At 45.7% G+C, this 22,555-nt stretch overlaps 1 protein-coding gene across 5 annotated transcripts in view; it reads left to right on the forward strand.

Moving 5' to 3' along the window:
* auts2a (activator of transcription and developmental regulator AUTS2 a) overlaps window positions 1-22,555 on the forward strand; it is a 1,149,797-nt gene that overhangs the window by 1,106,224 nt on the left and 21,018 nt on the right. For all 5 annotated transcript variants that reach the window (XM_080210334.1, XM_080210338.1, XM_080210336.1 and 2 more), the window contains 5 exons: window positions 1,792-1,863; window positions 5,136-5,165; window positions 9,262-9,333; window positions 10,508-10,649; window positions 16,099-16,176. In XM_080210334.1, coding sequence (XP_080066460.1) covers window positions 1,792-1,863; window positions 5,136-5,165; window positions 9,262-9,333; window positions 10,508-10,649; window positions 16,099-16,176 — 394 coding nt within the window. The remainder of the gene's footprint in view (window positions 1-1,791; window positions 1,864-5,135; window positions 5,166-9,261; window positions 9,334-10,507; window positions 10,650-16,098; window positions 16,177-22,555) is intronic.

Below are 22,555 nucleotides of genomic sequence, written 5' to 3' on the forward strand. Positions count from 1 at the left end.
CTCTTGCCTTCATTTATTTTCCTCTAAAACTTGCTGAAAGTAATAATCTGCCTACTAACATCATAGGAGTTTAAACAATAATAATTTGTAGTTACCTGGTATCTTTCACACAATGAAACATCTCACGGCCCTTCATGGGAGTGTTATCGAAGAAATGTTGACAAGAGTCACATCCAATATAATAGGGTAGATGATTAAAAGGTTCGTCAAAGTGTTAGGTTGCAAGGCATGTCTTAAAGAAGCAAAGCAAGATCGAGAGGTTTAGGGAAGGAGTTCCAGAACTTAGGCCCTTGGCAGTGGAAGGGACTGCCACCAGAGGTGGAGCAATTCAAATCTGTGATGCTCAGAATTGGAAACCGTGTGAGGGGATTTGAGAACAATAATGAGTATTTTAAAATCAAGACGTTGTTTAATTGGGAACTGGATTGTTAGATCAGTGAGCACAAGAACTGTGTGCAGATCAGGACAGAGCAGTGTTTTGATTCTTCCAGTTACAGAAAATAGAAAGTAGGGGATTAATAGTAAATCTAAGGCTAACGAAGAGATGGATGAGGGTTTCAGCAACAGAGGAGCTGAGAAGGCCCCAGTGAATAGAGTGCTGGTCCCCCTGCACTGTTACCACACACACACTGAGCTGCCAGGAGGCTTTCTGCATCGCCAGCCATTTTCCATTTGAGGAATCGAGGGTTTTAATTGAAGAGAATGTATTGACAGATTTGAAAGATGAGGAGAGGAGACGTGAGGAGGGAGAACTGTTAACAGTTTCAGACAACCTGGGGGCAGGGGGGGTGGGTGGGTAGGTAGGACGAGGATGTGTCCACAATTCATTGGGGTAAGGTTGAGGGAGTAGGATTAGGATGTCAAGGGCAGGACGAGCTCAGAGAGAAAATGAAGAAAGACTGGAGAGAGGGAGACTAGAGAAAGATGGGGGTTCAGTGTCATTGGGGAAATCTGGGCCGCTGGAGTAGGAGAAGGGAGAGAAGTGGCAAGGGAGACTGACCTGATAGTCTCAATCTTAGTGGCAAAGAAGTTTGTGAGTTCCTCACACTTGTTGGAGATGAACGTGGAGTAAATGAGAAAAAGAGGATTTAAGAAGATAGTTTATAGTGGAGAAAAGAAGCCAGGGGTTTGCTGGGAATTTTAAGATGACCCTGGCAGTTTTAGTAGACAGAAGGAGGACCCAATTGTGTTTTATGTGATCCAGCCAGGTAGTGAATAGCTGAACAAGTTGTCCGTCACTTCTGTTCAAGTCTGTATCCTCTGGACTCAAAGGGGTGGAGATGAAGGCTGTACTGGAGGAATGGCCAGAGTGAGTAATGTGTTTTGCTTTGGGGGTGGGCAGAGCATCGGCAGCTGCAGAAATGTGCTGAACGGAGGACCACAGGTCAGACACTTGGGATTTTGTAAGTGTGGTTGTAAGTGAATTGGGAGAGTTTTATTCTGGGATAGAGGCAGATGGAAGTCGGATTGGGAGGGGGAGATTCCAAAGGAGGACAACCCAAGGAAGTGACCAGTGATTGACACACAGAAGTATGATTGGTGCAACATGATTCACATCAACCAAATAAGAGCAGAATGATATTGCTTCTCATAACAGAGCTGTAAATAGCGAACAAAAGAAGAGGTGAGGAAAGAGTAATAAAAATTGCCAGCTGCTGTTTCTGACTCAGGAAACGACCCTTTTGCTCTCTGACAGTTACTGGCTTAAATTAAACATTCCACCTGCTCCACACAACTGTCAGGAATGGTTTATCTTTCCACATTAACTGGCTTTTCTATCTTCCTCCGCAGACCTCCAATCCTATTGATGTGGCAGGAAGGCCCGGGGCTGTCCCCCATACCCTGCTGCAGAAAGACCCCAGGGTAAATGTCTTGATTTCTATGAAAGCTGTCTTTTTGTAATCCTTTGTTTTTATTGGTACAGTAACCTTGGATAACCCACTACATTCTCACGTCTGCCATTTTGCCATGCCATGTGTTACAATAGGCTTTAATTGCACAATTAAACCAGGAAGTGTTGGAAGTGGAAATATTTACACGAGTGTTAATTGTAGTAATTTATCATCCCACCTCCCCACAAATCCTGCCTTTGTGAAATGGGGGTACAAAGTTCAGAACTGCAGCAAATATTTAAGGAATCTTAGGCCCTTAGCAAAAATGCTGACGGTTTTCAAAAGGGATAATTAAATAATTATTTATTACAATCTGGAAAGCACTGCCTAAAAGACAGTATCTTTCAAAAGAGAATTCGATGAATCCACAAAAAAGATTACCCATGATCTTATTGAATGGAGGAGCAGGCTCGAGGGGCCAGATGGCCTTCTCCTGCTCCTAGTTCTTATGTCCTTGTACAGTTCTGTCAAGAAGCCAGCACAGGTACACTGGGCCAAATGGACTCCTTTTGTGCTGTAAAATTCTATGATTTTATAAGTGTTAGAAAAGCAAGAATGTAAATGATGTGAGCAGAAAGCTCAAAAATTGGGGTTAAAGAGTTAGTATTGGCAGTGCCATGATAGGTGGAATGGCGTTCCTCTGTGCTGTGAGTTCCTTTTTTATATAGAGACAGAGGAACGATATAAATGTTGAGACAATTGGGGTCTCGTATTGGCAGCAGTATCCATATGTCCCCAGTCTCCAATATTACTGATTAAGAATGGGCACACATACATTGAAGTGATCACATTGTAAAATTCTGCAGAATGCAATCAGGGCTTAATAATATAATGGGAGCAAGCCACCGTGGAGCCGACACCACACTACCTGCCCCGCCGCCATGAATGCTGTGAGTGATCGTAGGAACTTCCTTCCCTTGCTGGGAGGGAAGTTCTGCCCCCTGGAGCTGATGGCCAATCGGACTTGCTGGCAGCTCCATCAGTCCCGGCAGGGCTAAGGCTACTGCCCTGACTGCAACAGGAGGGTGAATAATGGATCTCTGAAACGGACAATCCTAAAGTCTGGGGCAGGAAGGATGTTCGGGGGGAGTGGGGTGAGATTAAAGCTTAAAGTGAAATGGGGGATTCCACCTTAAAGGGGTCGCTCCCCACAACCCCCCACCCCGCCCCATGAAGGGCAGCCTCCGAAGATCGAACACTCCCTTCTTTCCCATTCTTTGAAGGTCATATTTGAAAAATAGTGCCTGGCTGTCCACTTAAAACGTTCTATGGTGTAGGCAGCATATTATCAAGAGTCAATTGAATTAGCAACAAACCTAATTGGACCTTGATTACTTATTTAGATTTACAGCTTGGCTGCTGATACCCCCCTCCCTCCCGTATTATGGGGGTAAGCTTGATGGCAGGTAGTAAAATGGACCCTCCCTATGTTACATTCCTCTCTGCTGTAAACCCACCCAGAAGGACACAAAATGCAGCCCTACACTCTGTGCCTTAACTTCACTGTTATTCTGCATAAAGGTGAAGTAGATGCCTGCGTTGTAAGTTTTGCTAGTTCTGGAGATCTTCAGTACTGTGGCTGGGATGTGGTCAGAGCCCATAACCTTTTCTGTATCCAGTGACTTCAGCCTATTCTTAATATCATTTGGAGTGAGTAGAAGGCAACATCTGTGATGTTGGGGACCTCAGGAAGAGGCCAAGATGAACCATCCTTTTGGTAATTCTGGCTGAAGATGGTGTTTTTAATGCTGATATGCTGGGCTGCCCATCATTGAAGATGGGGATATTTTTGGAGGCTGTGCCTTCTGTCAGTTATTGAATTGTCCACCACTGTTCATGACTGGAGATGGCCAGACTGCAGAGCTCTTGTGTGTTGAAGAATTTCCCGATAGGAAACTCTGTTTGGTGGAGGTGTCCTTGAGCGGCACAGTATTAGCACTGCTGTCTGACAGCACCAGGGACCCAGGTTTGATTCCTGGCTTGGGTCGCTGTCTGTGTGGTGTCTGCACGTTCTCCCTATGTCTATGTGGGTTTCCTCCCACAGTCCAAAGATTGTTTAGGTTAGGTTAATTGGCTGTGCTAAATTGAGCCTAGTGTCGGGGAATTATCAGTGTAACTATGTGGGGTTACGGAAATAGGGCCCGGGTGGGATTGTGGTCAGTACAGACTCGATGGCCAAATGGCCCCCTTCTGCACTGCAGGGATTCTATGATTCTATTCTACGATTCGATGATATCCGGTCTGAAACTGACTTTTGTTTGAATCTTTGCATCCCTATTCCTACGGTTACTACTTACTGTGCAGTAATGTTCTAACATTTCCCCCTCCATTGTGTTCACTTGCTCTGCACAACCCATTCAGGCCTCATTGTTGTGGGGAGTAGTTGAAAATTCTCCAGCTTTTCCTCAGCGCTTTGCCTCGACACTAAAGTTTATTCATTTATTAGTCACAAGTAAGGCTTACATTAACACCGCAATGAATTTACTATGAAGTTCCCTGAATTGCCAGAGCCTGGGTCAATGCACCTAACCAGCACGACTTTCAGATTGTGGGAGTGCCCAGAGGAACCCCACGCAGACACGAGGAGAACGTGCAGACTCCACACAGACTGTAACCCAAGCCGGGAATCCAACCCGGGTCCCTGGCGCTGTGAAGCAGCAGTGCTAATCACTGTACTACTGTGCCACCCACACTAGGACCCGTCCTTCACTCAGATTTCCATTCGGCTGTCAAATTTGACATTTATAATGATGGAAATTTAAGCGTATGTTGACTGACTCGAGGGACAAGTACTGGATCTGTGCGCGTGATTTTAAAACGTAAGTCGTCTGGTGGTGATGTGTTCGCCAGAAGTTGGCATTACTCCTAACTGTACCAAAATGAGAAAGGTTGAAGGAGTAAAGGTTAAAAGAACTCGGTCGTCCTATTTAATCAGATCCAAACGCGCAAAGGAATTAGTAGGAAAGGATGGGGTCGCACTTTTAAGAATTATTTTCTGTGTTCAAAAGAAATCTGATTCTCTGGTCATAAGCCTGAAGCATTCTCTATTCCTTCGATTATTAACAAGGAACAGAAGGTCAGACAAATGTATAAAATTTTGCTGATTATTTTTGCTACTAATGTTTCATCTGAAAGTAAAATGTTAACATTTTAAATTACCGACTAACGAGGCAATAAAAATTGCAATTATTGTCGTGCTTTGACTGACAGGCGTGTAACCAAGCTGTCACTCTTTATTCGCAGTTGACAGATCCATTCAGGCCGATGCTGAGGGTAAGAATTATTCCTCTGAAATTATAATCTGTCTGTGTGCCCCCTCTGGGATGGAAAGATAAGTGAATGATTAAGAAATTATATCTTATTAAAGCGTCAAAGTCCTCTCGAGCAAGATCGTTTTCAAACGTTTGGACGGGCTGCGTAACTTAGTTCTGTGTCTTTGTTGCAAAGTGGCAGGGCACATATGGGAGGAAGAGCCAGCAGCAGGCTCCATACGCAAAGCAGTGCTCACCTTGAAACTAGGCAATATTGCGCACTGGGTTGTCTGGTTTCATCCGGGCTGGCATCCGGGACATTATATTTGAACTCTAAGGAGAGGTAATATTGCCCCTGCCACCAAGCTTATGCTGAAGAACGTGTGTGTGGCTGTCTGATGAATATACAAGTGCTTGGTTGTGCTTCTCCCCCACACGTTCCAGATGGAAAACCCCACAGAATCTGTGAAATAGCCTAAAGCGCTCCCTGTCAAGGCTTTAAACATGGATTGCAGTACTTAAAGTTTATTTATTAGTCACAAGTAAGGCTTGCATTAACACCGCAATGAAGTTACTGTGAAATGTCCCTGGTCGGGCCAATGCACCTAACCAGCATGTCTTCCAAACTGTGGGAGGAAACCGAAGCACCCAGAGGAAACTCATGCAGACACAGAGAACGTGCAAACTCCACACAGACAGTGACCCAAGCTGGGAATTGCACCTGGCGCTCAAGGTGCTAACCACTGTGCCACCTTGGATGAAACCTCGGCAAGGAATAGGCAGCCTTTGAAGAGGTGGAAATTAGAGAGGGCGAATGAATTTGTGTTGAAAAATGATATGTGCACAGGGTGCAATATTTATAGGCCCTGATAGACTTCCACTAATATGGTCTGTTCAACAACCGAATCATTCAATGTTTCAGGATTACTAACTCTTAGAGATCTGAATGTTTACATTTTGGTAGATTAAACCAGAGCCGGACTTACTCAGTTAATGGTAGGGCATTGGGGAGAGTTACAGAATAAAGAGATCTAGGGTATATGCTCATAGCTCCTTGAAAGTGGAGTCACAGATGGACAGAGTGGTGAATAAGGCATTCAGCATGCTTGATTTCATTGGTCAGAACATTGAATACAGGAGTTGGGACGTCTTGTCAAAGTTGTACAAGACATTGATAAGGCCACACTTGGAATACTGTGTGTAATTCTGGTCACCCTATTATAGAAAGCATATTATTAAACTAGAAAGAGTGCAGAAAAGATTTACTAGGATGCTACTGGGACTTGATGGATTGAATTATAACGAGAGGCTGAATAGACTGAGACTTTTTTCTCAGGTGTGAAGGAGGCTGAGAGGTGCCCTTATAGAGATCGATAAAATAATGAGGGGCATAGAGAAGGTAGATAATCAATACCTTTTCCCAAAGGTCAGGGAGTCTAAAACCAGAGGCTATAGGTTTAAGGTGAAAGGGGAGAGATACAAAAAGGTCCAGAGGGGCAATTTTTTTTTACACGGAGGGTGGTGAGTGTCTGAAACAAGCTGCCAGAGGTAGTAGTAGAGGCAAGTACAATTTTATCTTTTAAAAAGCATTTAGAAAATTACATGGATATGATTGCTAGAGAGGGATATGGGCCAAAAGCAGGCAATTGGGATTAACTTAGGGGTTTTCAAAAAAAAGGGCAGCATAGACAAGTTTGGCCGAAGGACCTGTTCCCATGCTGTAAACCTCTATGACTCTATGAATAATATTTTGTATTTTAATACAAAATCTTAACACCAGAGTGTTAATGGCACAGAAGCAGGAAGAGGAGCTATTGATCCTTTGGCTATGATTAGATAGATCGGAATGGAACTGGTGAGTGTGGTCAAACCCAACTGAACAACAGTGAGGAGGATCTTGTTGCCAAATGTGTCAAAGGTTGCAAACGACAGGATGAATAAGTTGTATTTGCCTCAATAGGATATCATTTGTGACTTTGATAAAGCCATGTCAGTACTGTGCAGGAGCTGTGGTTATAATGTTATAGAGGCATCAATTGTTCATTTGGGATTATGTACCCATGTTGTAGGTTCATTTATTTAAACCAGGCACATTAGAAGAAATGAGCATTGAGGGAAAAGTGAAACAAAAATTAGATCACATAACACTCTTCCTTTCTATTGAAGTCATGCTGCTACCTTTTAAAAGCACATTGCAACATCCCCCTTTTTTAAAAATACTCTTCCCCCTGTCCAAAAAAGTTTTACTATTTATAATACATGTTCATGTTTACCAATACATAAGTGTTTCTATAAGATGAAGCTATGAGTCTGTAAAGCGTAGCGGTAATCTGTTGGGACAGCCAAACCTTTTAAGGTTACCTTAGTCTGGAGATTTCTTTAAAGGTTCACAGTGATTTTAGAACTATCATTCTTGGAAGTTGTTGCTGATTGCATTTCGGATCCTGTCCTAGATGCATTGGACTATATTGTGGTTAAGGAACTGGAGTGGGTCTGATTTGTCTTAGTTATCCCTCACTTATACATTTGTGTAATGGTTTCAAAGGACCTTGGTTCTGAACAAATCTTTGTCACCTTGACTGGGTGATGTGTCCCTTCTGTGCGATCTTGGATGTGACTTTGTTGTCCCAATTGTAAACTTGACAATTCTGAACCTGCATTTTTATAGTGCACTTTGGGCGTTTTCTCTTGCAGTTCTAAAAGTTTCTCTCTAGTTTTTGAGAGAATAGCATGGATAGGAGTGGGATAAATTGATGTGCACTGGTCTATGAAACATGAGCTTTGATAGTTGCACTTAAATGTGTCACTCTCAGATGTAACGTTGCAGTGTGACATTGCATTATCTGTCTCCGTTTGAGAATTGGCAATTTCACCGTGTGAATCATTGATTCAGCTAGACCATTAGATCTAGGATAATGAGGAGAAGAAGAAGTGGTGTGATCGATATTTCACTTCTCGCACATAATCTGAAATGGCTTGCCAATCAATTAGGCACTATTATCCATAATGATTTCTTCAGACACACCAAATCAACTGAAAATATCACTGAGCATGAGCGCAACAATTGTGCTTGATGTTGTGTGCAATTGTCGAATAAGGAGGTACTTGATAAAGTAGCTGACGATGATATCAGCGTCAAAGATATGGAAGAGGTCAGACGCACTTTTGGACCAAGAATGGGTAGGAACTTCATTCCAGCCCACGTCCTGGTTATTCCCATTCCTGACTGAACTATCCCTGTGCTGATCCTCTCATCATGCAACCTTATTCACCTGAAAGGACTTGGCACTGTGTCTCGAAGGTTTTTCTGTGCAGTCACCATACTGCGGTTTTAACGCTCCAAAGCTGCGACTGTGACACGGTCTGATCAGAATGTCACGCCGTGTAGCATGATCTAAGGCTGTTCACCATGCTGTGCTTGTACTTAAAGTTTTTGCCACACTGTTTTCACCACTGCTCAGGATCATGTGGTGTTATTCTGATACAAAGGCACTAATTGCTTATGCAGGAGCGTGTGTTCATTTATCTAGACTAGGCTCATAAGAACAGTAATACATGGATAGCAAGTCAAAGACATCAGCAGCAGATTGTGTGTGTGTGTGTGTGTGTATGCTCTGCTAAAAAGCAAAAGTGAAACTCAGACTGGATCACATGACACAGTTTCCTTCTCGGGATGTCATGCTGCTATCCCTTAAAGACATGTCAATGCAACAATTGGAGCGATTCAAACATAAAGTTAATGGGACTTGGAGGCATCAACTTGATCGAGGAGTGTGGAGAAGAAAGTGAAATTGGAAATGGGGTGGTAGTTTACAAGGATGGTGGAGTCGAAGGTTTTATTTGAAATCCGGGATGATGGCGCCAGATGTTAAAGGAGAGAGAAGCAAGAGCTGAAGAGAGAGAACTGTGAACAATATTGGCTAATATGGAGAATAGGGGTGCAGGGAGAATTGGGTGTTCAGTTTCGTGGAAATAAGGCCAATGGAGTTGGATACAAGACCTAAGAGTGCAGGCCTCAATTTGCAGGCCCAAGCTAAAGTTAGCACAGGTTATGAATACCATGTGGTCTCTTGCAATGAATGTTGTAGATATGATCTTTAACTTTTTGTATTTTACAGAAGCCCGGCAAGTGGTGTGCCATGCATGTCCACATAGCATGGCAGATATATCACCACCAGCAGAAAGTCAAGGTCAGTCTCTGTTCAAGATTCCATGAATGTTGCATGCACGCTCCTTAAAGCTTTAACTGTTTATGTGTTCACGATTGCTGTTGGGGAGGAAGCTACAATGGGCAACTTATGAACGGTGCAAGCATTGCATTATGAAGACCATCTAATCAAAAGGTTTAGATGATATAAGCCATGCAAGTCAAGCAACTTATCAAATCAACTGTAGCCTAAACTTCTCACAGTTGTTTCCCTGCCTGGTACTTTGTGTAATGCATTGTTACCCTGTTAAATTTCCCTGTTATCATGTTTGCCAGTTCTCTGCAAGGTTTATTACCATTTCCCCGGACTGGTTCTGCAACTCATTTGGTGGTGAATGGCAGTCAGTGGTGGTAGCGTTCATAGAATCCAAATCATAGCATCCCTGCAGTGCAGAAGGAGAGGCCATTTGGCCCATCGAGTCTGCGCCGTCCATAATCCCCACCCAAGCCCAATCCCCGTAACCCCATGCATTGACCCAAACTAGTTCCCAACAAGGGGCAATTTTAGCATGGCCAATCCACCTAACCTGCACATTTTTGGAGTGTGGGGGGAAACCCGCACAGGCATGGGGAGAACATGCAGACTCTGCACAGACAGTGACCCATGCCAGGAATCGAACCTGGGTCCCTGGCGCAGTGAGGCAGCAGTGCTAACCAGGGTGCTGCCCACACTCCAGGGTGTAAGCTGTGGCATCTCAGCACATTGCGGGATACTTGCCGATTTTTAATTTTTTTTTCCACACTGTTACCTGAACCTTCTGTTACGTGCCAGTGTATTCCAACAAATGTTGAGTCATTTCACCTCCAGGAACCAATCCAGCCCAACGTAATGGGTAGAAAGTCATAATGAACCCAGATAAAATGAGTTTGGACAATCTCGATCCACTCCCTCAGCGGGACCGGAAGATCCTGCTGGCGGGAAGGGCTGGAAATCCCTGCCCAACATTCTTTGGTAAATAAAAGCAGAACACGCTGGCAACAATGAGCAGCTTGGGCAGCACCCAGCGGAGGGAGAAACTCGAGTTGACCTTTCAGTTGGTCACTGCCAGTTTCAATGAGAGGCCCCGGAATTTAAAAATGGGGAGGCTGTACGAGGTGCGGTGAAATGAGCAGGCTTTCATGGTGTTGTGTTTTTTTTTTGTTGTTGCCTCTTGCAGCAACAGATGCAGTCCGATCCGCACAAGCTGGACTTTGGCTTGAAACCGGAATTCCTGAGCAGGCCACCGGGCCCCACCATGTTTGGAGCTATCCACCATCCCCATGAGCTGGCCCGTCCCGCAACCCTCTTCTCCACAGCTGGTAAGGAATGGAACGCGACAGTCTTGGTCATTCTCCTCGGGAGAGAAGGATTGCCTTTTTGTCCAGGCTGCCAGACGGAACAAACCCACCAGTAGTTTCCCAGTGCTGCCAACATTTTCTGTTGTCGCCTGCACAAATATCTGAAGCCACTAGATGGCAGCCTTCACATTCAGTGTGGAAATGCTTTGTGTTCTGACCAACATTTACCCAGAATATAATCGGCTGCTGTTCAGGGAGGGTGCAGATTTAGTCAGGCTTTTGCAGGTAAGAAGGGAGACCATCTTTACAAGCGTGCCCCACCTTTCCTTAAATGAATTATGCTTAAAACCGCTCACTTTCAGCAAAGCCTGTGTTAATGGTCAGAATGTGGAATTATAAATTAGGAATGGAGTTCAGGATAACTTCAGGTTCCTCAAGAGAAATCTTTCCAATATGTCACGGCAGCGATCACACTTCTTCAGGAATATTTCCTGGTTGCATAGTGCTTCCAGATGTCTTGAGGTTGTGAAAGATGCTTTATTTTTGATGAGGAAGGAATAGAATCCAGATAGTACTTTTAATCAGGACTCTTTCCCTTTTTTTCTGTAACTTTCATGGCTTTTCTGTGCACCTGTGAAGGATACGATTCACAAACTGTCATATTTTTCACTACAAGTTTCTATTTTTATTACAAGTTTCTATGTCTAAGTCCACAGTGGAAACTGCTGGGGTAAACGTGGCACGTTTTAATTACACCCTCCCTTGCTCATCCTCCTAACCCCCTCACCACGTGAGGGGACAGTTAATGCCACTTAAAGTCCTCACTCGTTCCCCCCCCCCCCGCATTAACCCAATGGCTGACAGGTTGAAGCTTCCACTTTCTTTCCATGACATGGTTGGCTGGGACCTTCTCCCCTTCTTGCCACCTGCCATTGGTGCTCTGGTGCTATGTAATGAGGCGGGTAGAATTAGGGACCTTGCGGTGAAGGATCCTCTTGGGGAGAGTGATCATTGTATGGTGGAGTTTCTGGTGCAGATGGAGGAGGAGAAAGTGGGTTCCCGGACACGCGTCCTTTGTTTGAACAGAGGGGAGTACGGTAGGATGAGAGAAGAATTGGCGAATGTTGACTGGGGGAGCGTGTTGGAAGGTAGGTCTGCTGAGGAGCAGTGGAGGATCTTTAAGGAGATCTTTCTTGGTGCTCAGCAGAAATTTATTCCGATGGTTAAAAAGGACCGTAGGAGGAGAGGTAATAAGCCGTGGATAACGAAGGAGGTGAAGGAAAGTATTAAATTAAAAGCGGAGGCGTTTAGAGTAGCTAAGGGTAGTGGGCGAGAAGAGGATTGGGAGAGGTTTAAAAGTCAACAAAGATTGACAAAGAAGTTGATAAAGAAGGGTAGGGGAAACTATGAAGCTGGGCTAGCGCTTAATATAAAAAAGGATAGCAAGAGTTTCTATAAATATATAAAAAGGAAGAGGCTGGCTGGAGTGAACGTTGGACCCTTAGAGGATGAGAGGGGGGACTTAGTGGTAGGGGATGGGGAAATGGCTGAGGCCTTGAATAACTTTTTTGTTTCGGTCTTCACGGAGGAAGACGTGAATAATTTGCCGGGTGTTAGCGATGGAAAGATGGTAGGACAGGAGGGTCTCAATGACATTATTGTTACTAGAGAGACGGTGCTCGACAGACCGGAGGGGCTGATTGTGGACAAGTCCCCAGGACCGGATGGAATGCATCCAAGGGTTCTGAAAGAAATGGCAGAGGTGATAGTGGATGCCTTGGTGGTTATTTTCCAAACGTCGCTGGATTCCGGGGAAGTGCCGGAAGATTGGAAAACGGCTAATGTTACACCGTTGTTTAAGAAGGGTGGCAGGCAAAAGGCGGGGAATTATAGGCCGGTTAGTTTAACGTCTGTTGTTGGTAAAATGTTAGAATCCGTCATCAAGGAGGAAATAGCGAGGCATCTTGAGGGGAATTGCTTGATAGAGCAGACACAGCACGGTTTCGTTAAGGGGAAGTCATGTCTGACAAATTTATTGGAGTTCTATGAGGATGTGTCTAGGGCGGTGGATAGAGGAGAGCCGGTGGATGTGGTCTTTCTTGATTTTCAGAAGGCGTTTGACAAGGTACCTCACAAGAGGTTATTGCAGAAGGTAAGAGGGCATGGAGTTGGGGGTAGGGTGTTAGCGTGGATAGAGGATTAGCTGTCAAATAGGAGGCAGAGAGTGGGGGTTAATGGGTGCTGTTCGGATTGGCGGTTGGTGACTAGTGGAGTGCCCCAGGGGTCGGTTCTGGGGCCTCAGCTATTTACCATTTATATAGATGATCTGGAGGAGGGAACCGAGTGTATGGTGTCGAAATTTGCTGATGACACCAAGATTGGTGGAACGGCAAATTGCGCGGAGGGTGTGGAGAGTCTGCAGAAGGATCTAGATAGGATGGACGAATGGGCCAGGAACTGGCAAATGGAATTTAATGTTGGCAAGTGCGAGGTGGTCCACTTTGGTAGGAATAATGGCAGGAAGGACTATTACTTAAGTGGCGAAAAACTGCAGCAGGCGACGGTGCAGAGGGACCTCAGGGTCCTTGTGCATGAGTCGCAAAAACCCAGCCTGCAGGTGCAGCAGGTGTTCAGGAAGGCAAATGGGATGCTGGCCTTCATAGCGAGGGGGATTGAATATAAAAGTAGGGAGGTCTTGCTGCAGCTGTATAGGGCACTGGTGAGGCCGCAGCTGGAGTACTGTGTGTAGTTTTGGTCGCCGCACTTACGCAAGGATATTTTGGCCTTGGAGGGAGTGCAGAGGAGGTTTACTAGGCTGATGCCGGAGTTGAGGGGGTTGAGCTATGAGGAGAGGCTGAATAAACTAGGCTTGTACTCGTTAGAGTTTAGAAGAATGAGGGGAGATCTCATTGAGACGTATAAGATGATGAATGGGATGGATAGGATAGAGGTGGAGAGACTCTTCCCGCTCAGAAAGGACAGTAGGACTAGGGGGCACAGCCTCAAGATAAAGGGGGGCCGGTTTAGAACGGAGTTGAGGAGGAACTTCTTCACTCAAAGGGTGGTGAATCTCTGGAATTCTCTGCCCGTTGAAGTGGTGGAGGCTGCCTCGCTAAATATTTTTAAGACGCGGGTTGACGGGTTTTTGATAAGCGAGGGGATTAAGGGTTATGGGGAGAGGGCGGGAAAGTGGAACTGAGCCACAACAGATCAGCCATGATCTTATTGAATGGCGGGGCAGGCTCGAAGGGCTAGATGGCCTACTCCTGCTCCTATTTCTTATGTTCTTAGGAGTTGGAAGGACTTACAGGGATTTTTTTTTTAATCCACGTTTTGAATGCACTTTCCTTGGCCATCAAGTCCTGGGGTGGGACTTGAACCCAGAGCTCCTGGCTGAATAGCAGGAACTCTGCTCACTGTGCCACTGGCCCGTGATATGATTCAGTGTACTCACCCTTCATTCGTCCCTCCATGAACTGAAGAAAGTCAGTTCAGGTGATGACCCCCGCGATGAAATGTCAATGTTTGCAGTTCTTCAGAACCAAAAAGGAAGGCATTTTTCCCCAGCTCCTTAATGCGATGTGAACTCCCACAGTCAATGAACGCCGCGCTCCCCACCGGAACGCCGCGCTCCCCACCGGAACGCCGCGCTCCCCACCGGAACGCCGCGCTCCCCACCGGAACGCCGCATTCCCCTCAAATCTTACAAATCCAGCCATTCCTCTCTGGGCAGAAGCAATGTCATACAACAATTGACTTTGCTAACAAAGCGGTTTACCTAGTCTAATCAGAGTAGAGCCAGCCCCGTAGGTTATATATCTGGGTAACTAGCAATTCCCAAATCCCCCAATGCTAGGCAGCATTTCACACTCAGATTCCCACTCTATTCAGCTCCAGTTTTCAATGGTTTGCCCCACCACGATATTAACAATTTCACATCACCAATTGTACCTGTATCACACTTTTAAAGCAATAAAACTTTCTAAAGTGGTAATATTTAGGCCCATGTATCATCTTCCCTCTCTCCTCTCTCCCTAACCTGCTCGCCAGCACTGCCTGCCCTCACGCCCCCCATATTTTTCCATATCCCCTGCCCCCTCCCCTCATATACACCCTGCCCCCTCTCTCATTTACTCCTTGCCCCCTCCCCTCGTATACACCCTGCCCCTTCCCCTCATATACACCCTGCCCCCTCCCCTCATATACACCCTGCCCCTTCCCCTCGTATACACCCTGCCCCCTCCCCTCGTATACACCCTGCCCCTTCCCCTCGTATACACCCTGCCCCCTCCCCTCGTATACACTCTGCCCCCTCCCCTCGTATACACCCTGCCCCTTCCCCTCGTATACACCCTGCCCCTTCCCCTCATTTACTCCTTGCCCCCTCCCCTCATGTACACCCTGCCCCTTCCCCTTGTATACACCCTGCCCCTTCCCCTCATGTACACCCTGCTCCTTCCCCTCGTATACACTGTCACCCTCCCCTCGTATACACCCTGCCCCCTCCCCTCATATACACCCTGCCCCTTCCCCTCGTATACACCCTGCCCCTCCCCTTGTATACATCCTGCCCCTTCCCCTCGTATACACCCTGCCCCCTCCCCTCGTATACACCCTGCCCCCTCCCCTCGTATACACCCTGCCCCTTCCCCTCGTATACACCCTGCCCCTTCCCCTCATTTACTCCTTGCCCCCTCCCCTCATGTACACCCTGCCCCTTCCCCTTGTATACACCCTGCCCCTTCCCCTCATGTACACCCTGCTCCTTCCCCTCATATACACTGTCACCCTCCCCTCGTATACACCCTGCCCCCTCCCCTCATATACACCCTGCCCCTTCCCCTCGTATACACCCTGCCCCTCCCCTTGTATACATCCTGCCCCTTCCCCTCATGTACACCCTGCTCCTTCCCCTCGTATACACTGTCACCCTCCCCTCGTATACACCCTGCCCCTTCCCCTCATATGCACCCTGCCCCCTCCCCTCAGATACACCCCACCCCCTCTCCTTGTGTACAGGTAGGCAGGATTAGGATATTGAGTTTGATGGTCAGCCATGATCATAATGAATGACGGAGCAGGCTCGCAGGGTCGAATGGCCTACTCCTATTTTTTTTATGTTTCTTTGTTTAATCACCAAAGGTTCTTTTAAACTAAATAGATTTCACATGCAACTAACGTTTCCTTGTGGGAGGTGGTATTCTGTGCCAACCTGCAATTGATCGCTGGAATGAAAAGATCTTAAAAATGTAAAGCTAACTCAGCCAGTCTGGAGTTAATTTATGTGATGCTGTGTTTCCCCCCCCACCAACCCCCCGACACCATTGAGAGGCAGCTAATTAAAAAGTGCTTCACCTCATAAAGTAGCTTTGCAAATCAAACACCGAATTCCGCAGATCACTTTGAAAGATTTATTGTGAGTGGCTTCCTCGTCACTTTGAGGGAAATTAACTGCTCTGTCTGTTTTTAGGCACCACACATCCATCTGGCAATCCGTTCGGACCTCCGGCTCATCACAACAGCTTCTTGGGTCCAGCTGCTCATTTAGGTAATGGCGGCCTGCCTGGCCTGTGGGGAACATTTGGGTGACCAATTCACTGCCTGAAACAAATACCAGCAAACTAGCCAATGAAGTACAGTCTACTCCACCTTAAGTGTACACCATTGGAAAAAAAAAGTCCAAATTTAGTTCAGTTGGTTATATGGGACCGCATTAACTGTACGCTTGGAATTCAGCGCTTAATGGCAAAGTTGAGTGTAAATCCGGGCTCTCATTTAGATGCCATCTTCATGGAATTGTGCACCAGTGGACAGGTTAACCGCTGAGCTGCCTCATTTGGAGTTACTGTTGTAGGCCAAAAGTGGCATTGTTAAAATCATCTCTTTTCTTATAGCAGTGCGCCTCAGAACTCTTTGGTGAGACGTGCAAGTGATTGTATAAAATTGGTTACACAGTCACAGAACACACATCACTCGTGATGCCAGTTGAAAAGTGCGTGGGAAAGATTGCAGCGTTGAAGGTGCTGTAAAGGGGATTGAGAACTCTGTGTTGGTGAGCGTGGGTCGCAGTGCCGTGGAGGACCAGATGGTGGCGGTGTTGGGAATAAAATCTCCACAAACTCAGCAGTGTCAACAGCTGGTTTTCATTAATACTTTCAACCGTGAAGATGAACTTAACAAAAAAAAAGTTAAAGAGGAATGAAAAGTACAGGAGGGTGGCGAGTACTTTTGTCTCAAAGTGTTCCCACTTTGTTTTTTAAATAACACCAGGCCTATTTTTGAAAATCAGTTGCTGGAAAGGGAAGCCTGACTTCAGTCTGTCCTGGGCTTTGCTGGTGACTGTAATTATAGGGAGAGTTACCCCACCCCACCCGATGTGTCAGATCATTGCCGTTCATATTGCTGTTGGGAAGGATTTCAAGCAAGGACTGAGAGGTTCTCCGAAACACTGAGCTCAGAAAACGTGCCAGAGCACGGTTGCCAAATGTGGCTTTTCCAAGGCTTCAGCACATGACTTGCTCTGCCCAATCGCGGCACCGCGTCTCCCTGTGCCAATCAGAATGCGAGCGGACTCCCATCACCTGACTGGATGGTTCTCCATCTCCATTAAATAACCGTTTCTTTTCCAAGGGGTGGCACAGCGGTTAGCACTGCTGCCTCACAGCGGCGGAGACCCGGGTTCAGTTCTGGCCTCGGGCCACTGTCTGTGTGGAGTTTGTACATTCTCCCCATGTCTGCGTGGGTTTCCTTTGGATGCTCTGGTTTCCTCCCACAGCCCAAAGATGTGCAGGTTAGATTGATTGGCCATGCTAGTATCAGGGGGACTAGCAGGGTAAATATTTGCGGTTATGGGTTCAGGCCTTGGGTGAGATTGTGATCGGTTCAGGCTTGATGGGCCGAATGGCCTCCAAATGCACTGTAGGGATTCGATAACTCCAACATTTTTCCAATAAATAAATGATAAAGTGTTGATATAATTTATTTTTCAATGCCCATATGATTTTATCACTGCTGGGTTGTTCCCAGCAGCAGAGAATGGGAAACTGTACTTGATTATCTCCGTGGCAACAAGAAAATTAATACCTTCCCAAGTCTAAGTGAGAATAAGTCTTTCATTTGAACAAACTGTGGCAATAGTGCTGAGATACCTGCTGATGGCACTGCTGAGCTTGGGAGAATTTATTTCTCAACAGCACTGTGATTTGCTCTGAGCATCTGTCGTTGCTTTTTACATTTCAGAATGCATTTGTGGAATATCGGAGACATAAATATAATCAAACTATAATTTGAAAAATGGCCTACTGACTCCTGTGAACTGATTTATTTGTCCGAGAGGTGTTGAGGCATAAAACAGGCATCTTGGCATATCCAGTATGGTGGGTAACTTGCACCTTCTGAGTCTGAGATTGGCCCTTTTGCCTCCATATTGACACACGTATCAAAATTTCCAACTACAGCCCACACCTGAAACAGATGTTAGTCCCTTTGCATCTGCAAATAAAGGGTTTAGTGTCTGTTTTAAACCTTCATCAAACTGGTTTGTTCAAAATGTCACACAGGAGAACCAGGTCTGCAGGTGACCTACCCAGCAGAACCAATTTTGTAGCTCTTCATGTTTGATGCAGTTCCTCAGTTGTGGACCTTCCCTTACCTCATGGCCTGTATCCCCAACTGCAGGTCACTGGCTTGTTGGATTAGAAGCAGGGAGTTTGACAAATCAAGGGCAACGGTATTTACTTTTAAGTGTGTGTAACTGGTGTTATTTTGTTGGTGTTTTGATTAGAAAGGCACAGGACATTGGTGTCACTTGCCATCACGGAACAATGCTTTAAGTTTATTTGTTAGTGCCACAAGTAGGCTGACATTAACACTGCAATGAAGTTAACTGTGAAAATGCTTGTCTGTAAATCTAGTTTTTTTCGCAAGCGAATTGAACTGGTGGCTCTGGTCAATGAAAAGAAGGAAGCAAATGTCAGGTATGGGGTCAAGTGAATCCACAGGAGTAGAGTGGTCTAGTCATACACTTAAAAGGGAAATCAGGAGGGCAAAAAGGGGAAATAGCTTTGGCAGATAAGATAAAGAAGAGTCCAAAGAGATTCCACAAGTATATTAAGAGCAAAGAGTAACTAGGGAGAGAATACGGCCCCTTAAAGATCAACAAGGTCATCTATGTGTAGAGCTACAGGAGATGGGTGAGATCCTAAATGAATATTTCTCATCAATATTTACCGTGGAGAAAGATATGGAAGCCCGGAAATACAAGGAAGTTAATAGTGATGTCTTGAAAAGCGTCCACGTTACAAAGAGGAGGCGCTGGAGGTCTTAAAATGTTTAAAGGTAGATAAATCCATGATCATCCCTCTCCCAGGATGTGTGAAGCTAGGGAAGAAATTGTAGGGCTCCTTGCGTATCCTTTGTATCATTGACAGCCACGGGTGAGGACCAGAGGAAGGCAAATGCTGTGCTATTATTTAAAAAGGGCAGCTGGGTAAAGCTTGAGAACTACAGACTGGTGAGTCTAATGTCAGACGTAGATAAGTTGTTGGAGGGGATTCTGAGAGACAGGATTTATATGCATTTGGAAAGGCAAGGACTGATTAGGGATAGTCAACAAGGCTTTGTGCGTGGGAAATCATTCCTCCAAATTTGATAGAGTTTTTTGAAGTGGTGACCAAGAAAATAGATGAGGGCAATGCGATAGTTGTCTACGTGGACTTTAGCGAGGGCTTTGATAAGGCACTGCATGGTAGACTGGTCAGTAAGGTTAGGGCATATGGAATCCAGAGAGAACTAGCCAATGGATACAAAATTAGCTTATCGATAGGAAACAGAGGGCGATGGTAGAGGGTGGTATTTCAAAATGGAGACCGATGTCTAGTGGTGTGCCGCAAGGATCGGTACTGGGCCCACTGTTGTTTGTCATTTATATTAACGATTTGGATGAGAATACAGGAGGTGTGATTAATAAGTTTGTAGCTGACACCAAAATTGGTGGTGTAGTGGACTGTGAGGAAGGTTATGGGAACTTGATCAACTGGGTCAGTGGGCCAAGGAATCGCATATGGAGTTTAATTCAGATAAATGTAAGGTGTTGCATAACCATAAAAAGACAAAGCAGGGCAGGACTTAGAGTTTATGGTAGGGCCCCAGGGAGCATTGTCGAAAAGGGAGACGTAGGGGTGCAGGCACATAGTTTCTTGAAAGTGGCATTACAGATAGACAGGGTGATGAAGAAGGTATTCAGCACACTGCTTTCATCGGTCAGAGCACTGAGCACAGGAATTGGGATGCTACATTACAACTGCACAAAACATTGGGAAGGCCACTTTTGGAGTACTGCTTACAATTCTGATCGCCCTGCTATAGGAAGGAGCTTGTTAAACTGGAAAGGGCACAGAAAAGATTTACAGGGATGTTACCAGGACTGGAAGGTTTGAATTATAAGGAGAGGCTGGTTAGGCTGGGAACTTTTTTCCCTGGAGCATAGGGAGGATGAGGGATGACTTTATAAAGATTTATAAAATCATGAGGAGCATCGAAAGGTGAATAGCCAAGGTCTTTTCCTCAGGGTAGGCAAGTCCAAAACTAGAGGGCATAGGTTTAAGGTGAGAGAGGAAAGATTTAAAAAGGACCTGAGGGGCAACTTTTTTTGCACAGAGGGTGATGTTTCTATGGAATGAGGAGGTGGGAGAGGCAGGTACAATTACAACATCTAAAATACACTTGGACAGGCACATGAATGGGAGAGGTTTCAAGGGATATGGGCCAAATACAGGCAAGTGGGACTAATTCAGTTTAAAAAACCTGGGTGGCATGGATAAGTTAGACCGGAGGGCCTGTTTCCGATGCTGTGTATCTCTGTGTGAGGGGGCGGGGCTTCAAGAAGCACCTAGACGGACAAATTAAGATGGGCCACATGGCCTTGCTGATCGGTGATTATTTTGTGTTTTTGTGTTTGGTTGTTGATTGTTTAGAGGTTACAAGTTGTGGAACAGAGAAATTCCCGATAGATTTATCAATGTCCTGTTTAAGCAGTGGACTGGTACCAAATCACTGTTAGCGAGGGAAAGAAATGAATGAGTTGAGTACTATTGAGGATAACAATTGAGCAATATTCCTGGATTATCCGATCTGTGGAAATCCAATAGTTTCTGAAGACTGGAAATCCATGAAGAGCAGACGAGGATGGTCTCCCTCTCACCTTCCGGTAAGGATGTGTCTTCCAGCCTCTCCTTGACACCTTCTCGAAAGGGGATCCAAGATTGAAAGATCAATGCTTGCACCCTCTCAATGATTGACACTCAATAGTAGAGAGGTAATATCCTGTACCATCACGTTCCCTAGGTATATATGAAGTACATTAGTCCCCAGACAAAGAGAGCACAAGGGACCTACTTTAGTATGACACTGTAATAAGACTGTTGGATTCAGCCATCTGAGGCAAACATCTCATTTTACCTGTTCTCAGTGACAGCTTACGTACCACAATGCAATACATTGAACAGAGCAAAATACCCCAAAGCGCTCAGCAGCATTTTGATACTGAGGCACAGAAGAGGCTATCAGGATAGGTGACCAAAAGCTTGGCAAAGACCTAGGCTTTAGAAGTGTCCTAAAGAGGAGAGAGAGGTAGAGATTTGGAGTGATTTAAATTGGAGATAATTAAGAGGCCAGATTTGCAGGAGTATATGGATCTCTAAGACCTGATGATAGGGAGGGAGAAGGCCTCAGAGGAATTTGAAAGCAAGGGTGAGGGTTTTAAAATTCAAGCATTGCTAAACTGGGAGTCAGTGTGGGTCAGTAAGTGCTGGAGTGAATGATGGGGGGAAAATGAGACTCAGAGTTAAGAAGGGACAACAGTATTGGATGAGTACAAGTTTATATAGGGTACAGGTTGGGAGGCCAGCCAGGAGAGCACTGGAAAAGCCAAACTTAGAAGTCTTGAAGGCAAGGATAGGGTCCTCTGCAGTGGAAGGGCTGCGGCAGGTTTGGCTGCTACAGATGTGCTACGAGACAGCCTTGGTGATGAAGTGAATAGCTGGTCATTGGCTGATCTCAGGGTCAAACGCAGCACTATGTTTGTGGGTCTGGTTCAGTTTTGCTCAGCTGCCCAGGATGGAAATGGTGACCAGGGAACAGAGTCTGTGGCAGGAACCAAAGACACTGGGGATGAAATTCAAAAGCACCTGAAAGGGGTACAGGAATCGCCATGCATGATTAACCCACACCGATCATTCATGCCTGCCCATTTTGATAATTTCAGCACCAATACGGAGTTGACCACACATTGACTGGTTGGACACATCATAAAGGGCCAACGCCCTCTGCATCATATAAAGCTAGTCTGTACTGCTGAAAGCTATTCTGCATCATTTAAAGATGCGTTGTAGCTGGAGGAGATATTGGCAATCACGCAGTACGTGGTTCTGACCCGGAGACCATTGAAGAATAGCACAGTATTGGAAAGGAGCAAAGTTCAAGCTTTTTGGATGCAGCTTTGGAAGGTTTGGTGGAGGTTAGAAAGCAGGGTGGACCAGCAGTCACTCCAGATGCACATTCAGAGGGCACTGGGAACAAATAGCCATGAGGTCAATGTCAGGAATCAAGTCTCGAGAACCGGGATGCAGTGTGTAAGAGATTCATAAGAACATAAGAACATAAGAAATAGGAGCAGGAGTAGGCCATCTAGCCCTTCGAGCCTGCCCCGCCATTCAATAAGATCATGGCTGATCTGTTGTGGCTCAGTTCCACTTTCCCGCCCTCTCCCCATAACCCTTAATCCCCTCTCTTATCAAGAACCCATCAACCTGCTTCTTAAAAATATTTAGCGAGGCAGCCTCCACCACTTCAACGGGCAGAGAATTCCAGAGATTCACCACCCTTTGAGTGAAGAAGTTCCTCCTCAACTCCGTTCTAAACCGCCTCCC

The sequence above is a fragment of the Carcharhinus amblyrhynchos genome, chromosome 23 (assembly GCF_965287045.1).
Source record: "Carcharhinus amblyrhynchos chromosome 23, sCarAmb.v2.hapA, whole genome shotgun sequence".
Classification (NCBI taxonomy): Eukaryota; Metazoa; Chordata; class Chondrichthyes; order Carcharhiniformes; family Carcharhinidae; genus Carcharhinus; species Carcharhinus amblyrhynchos.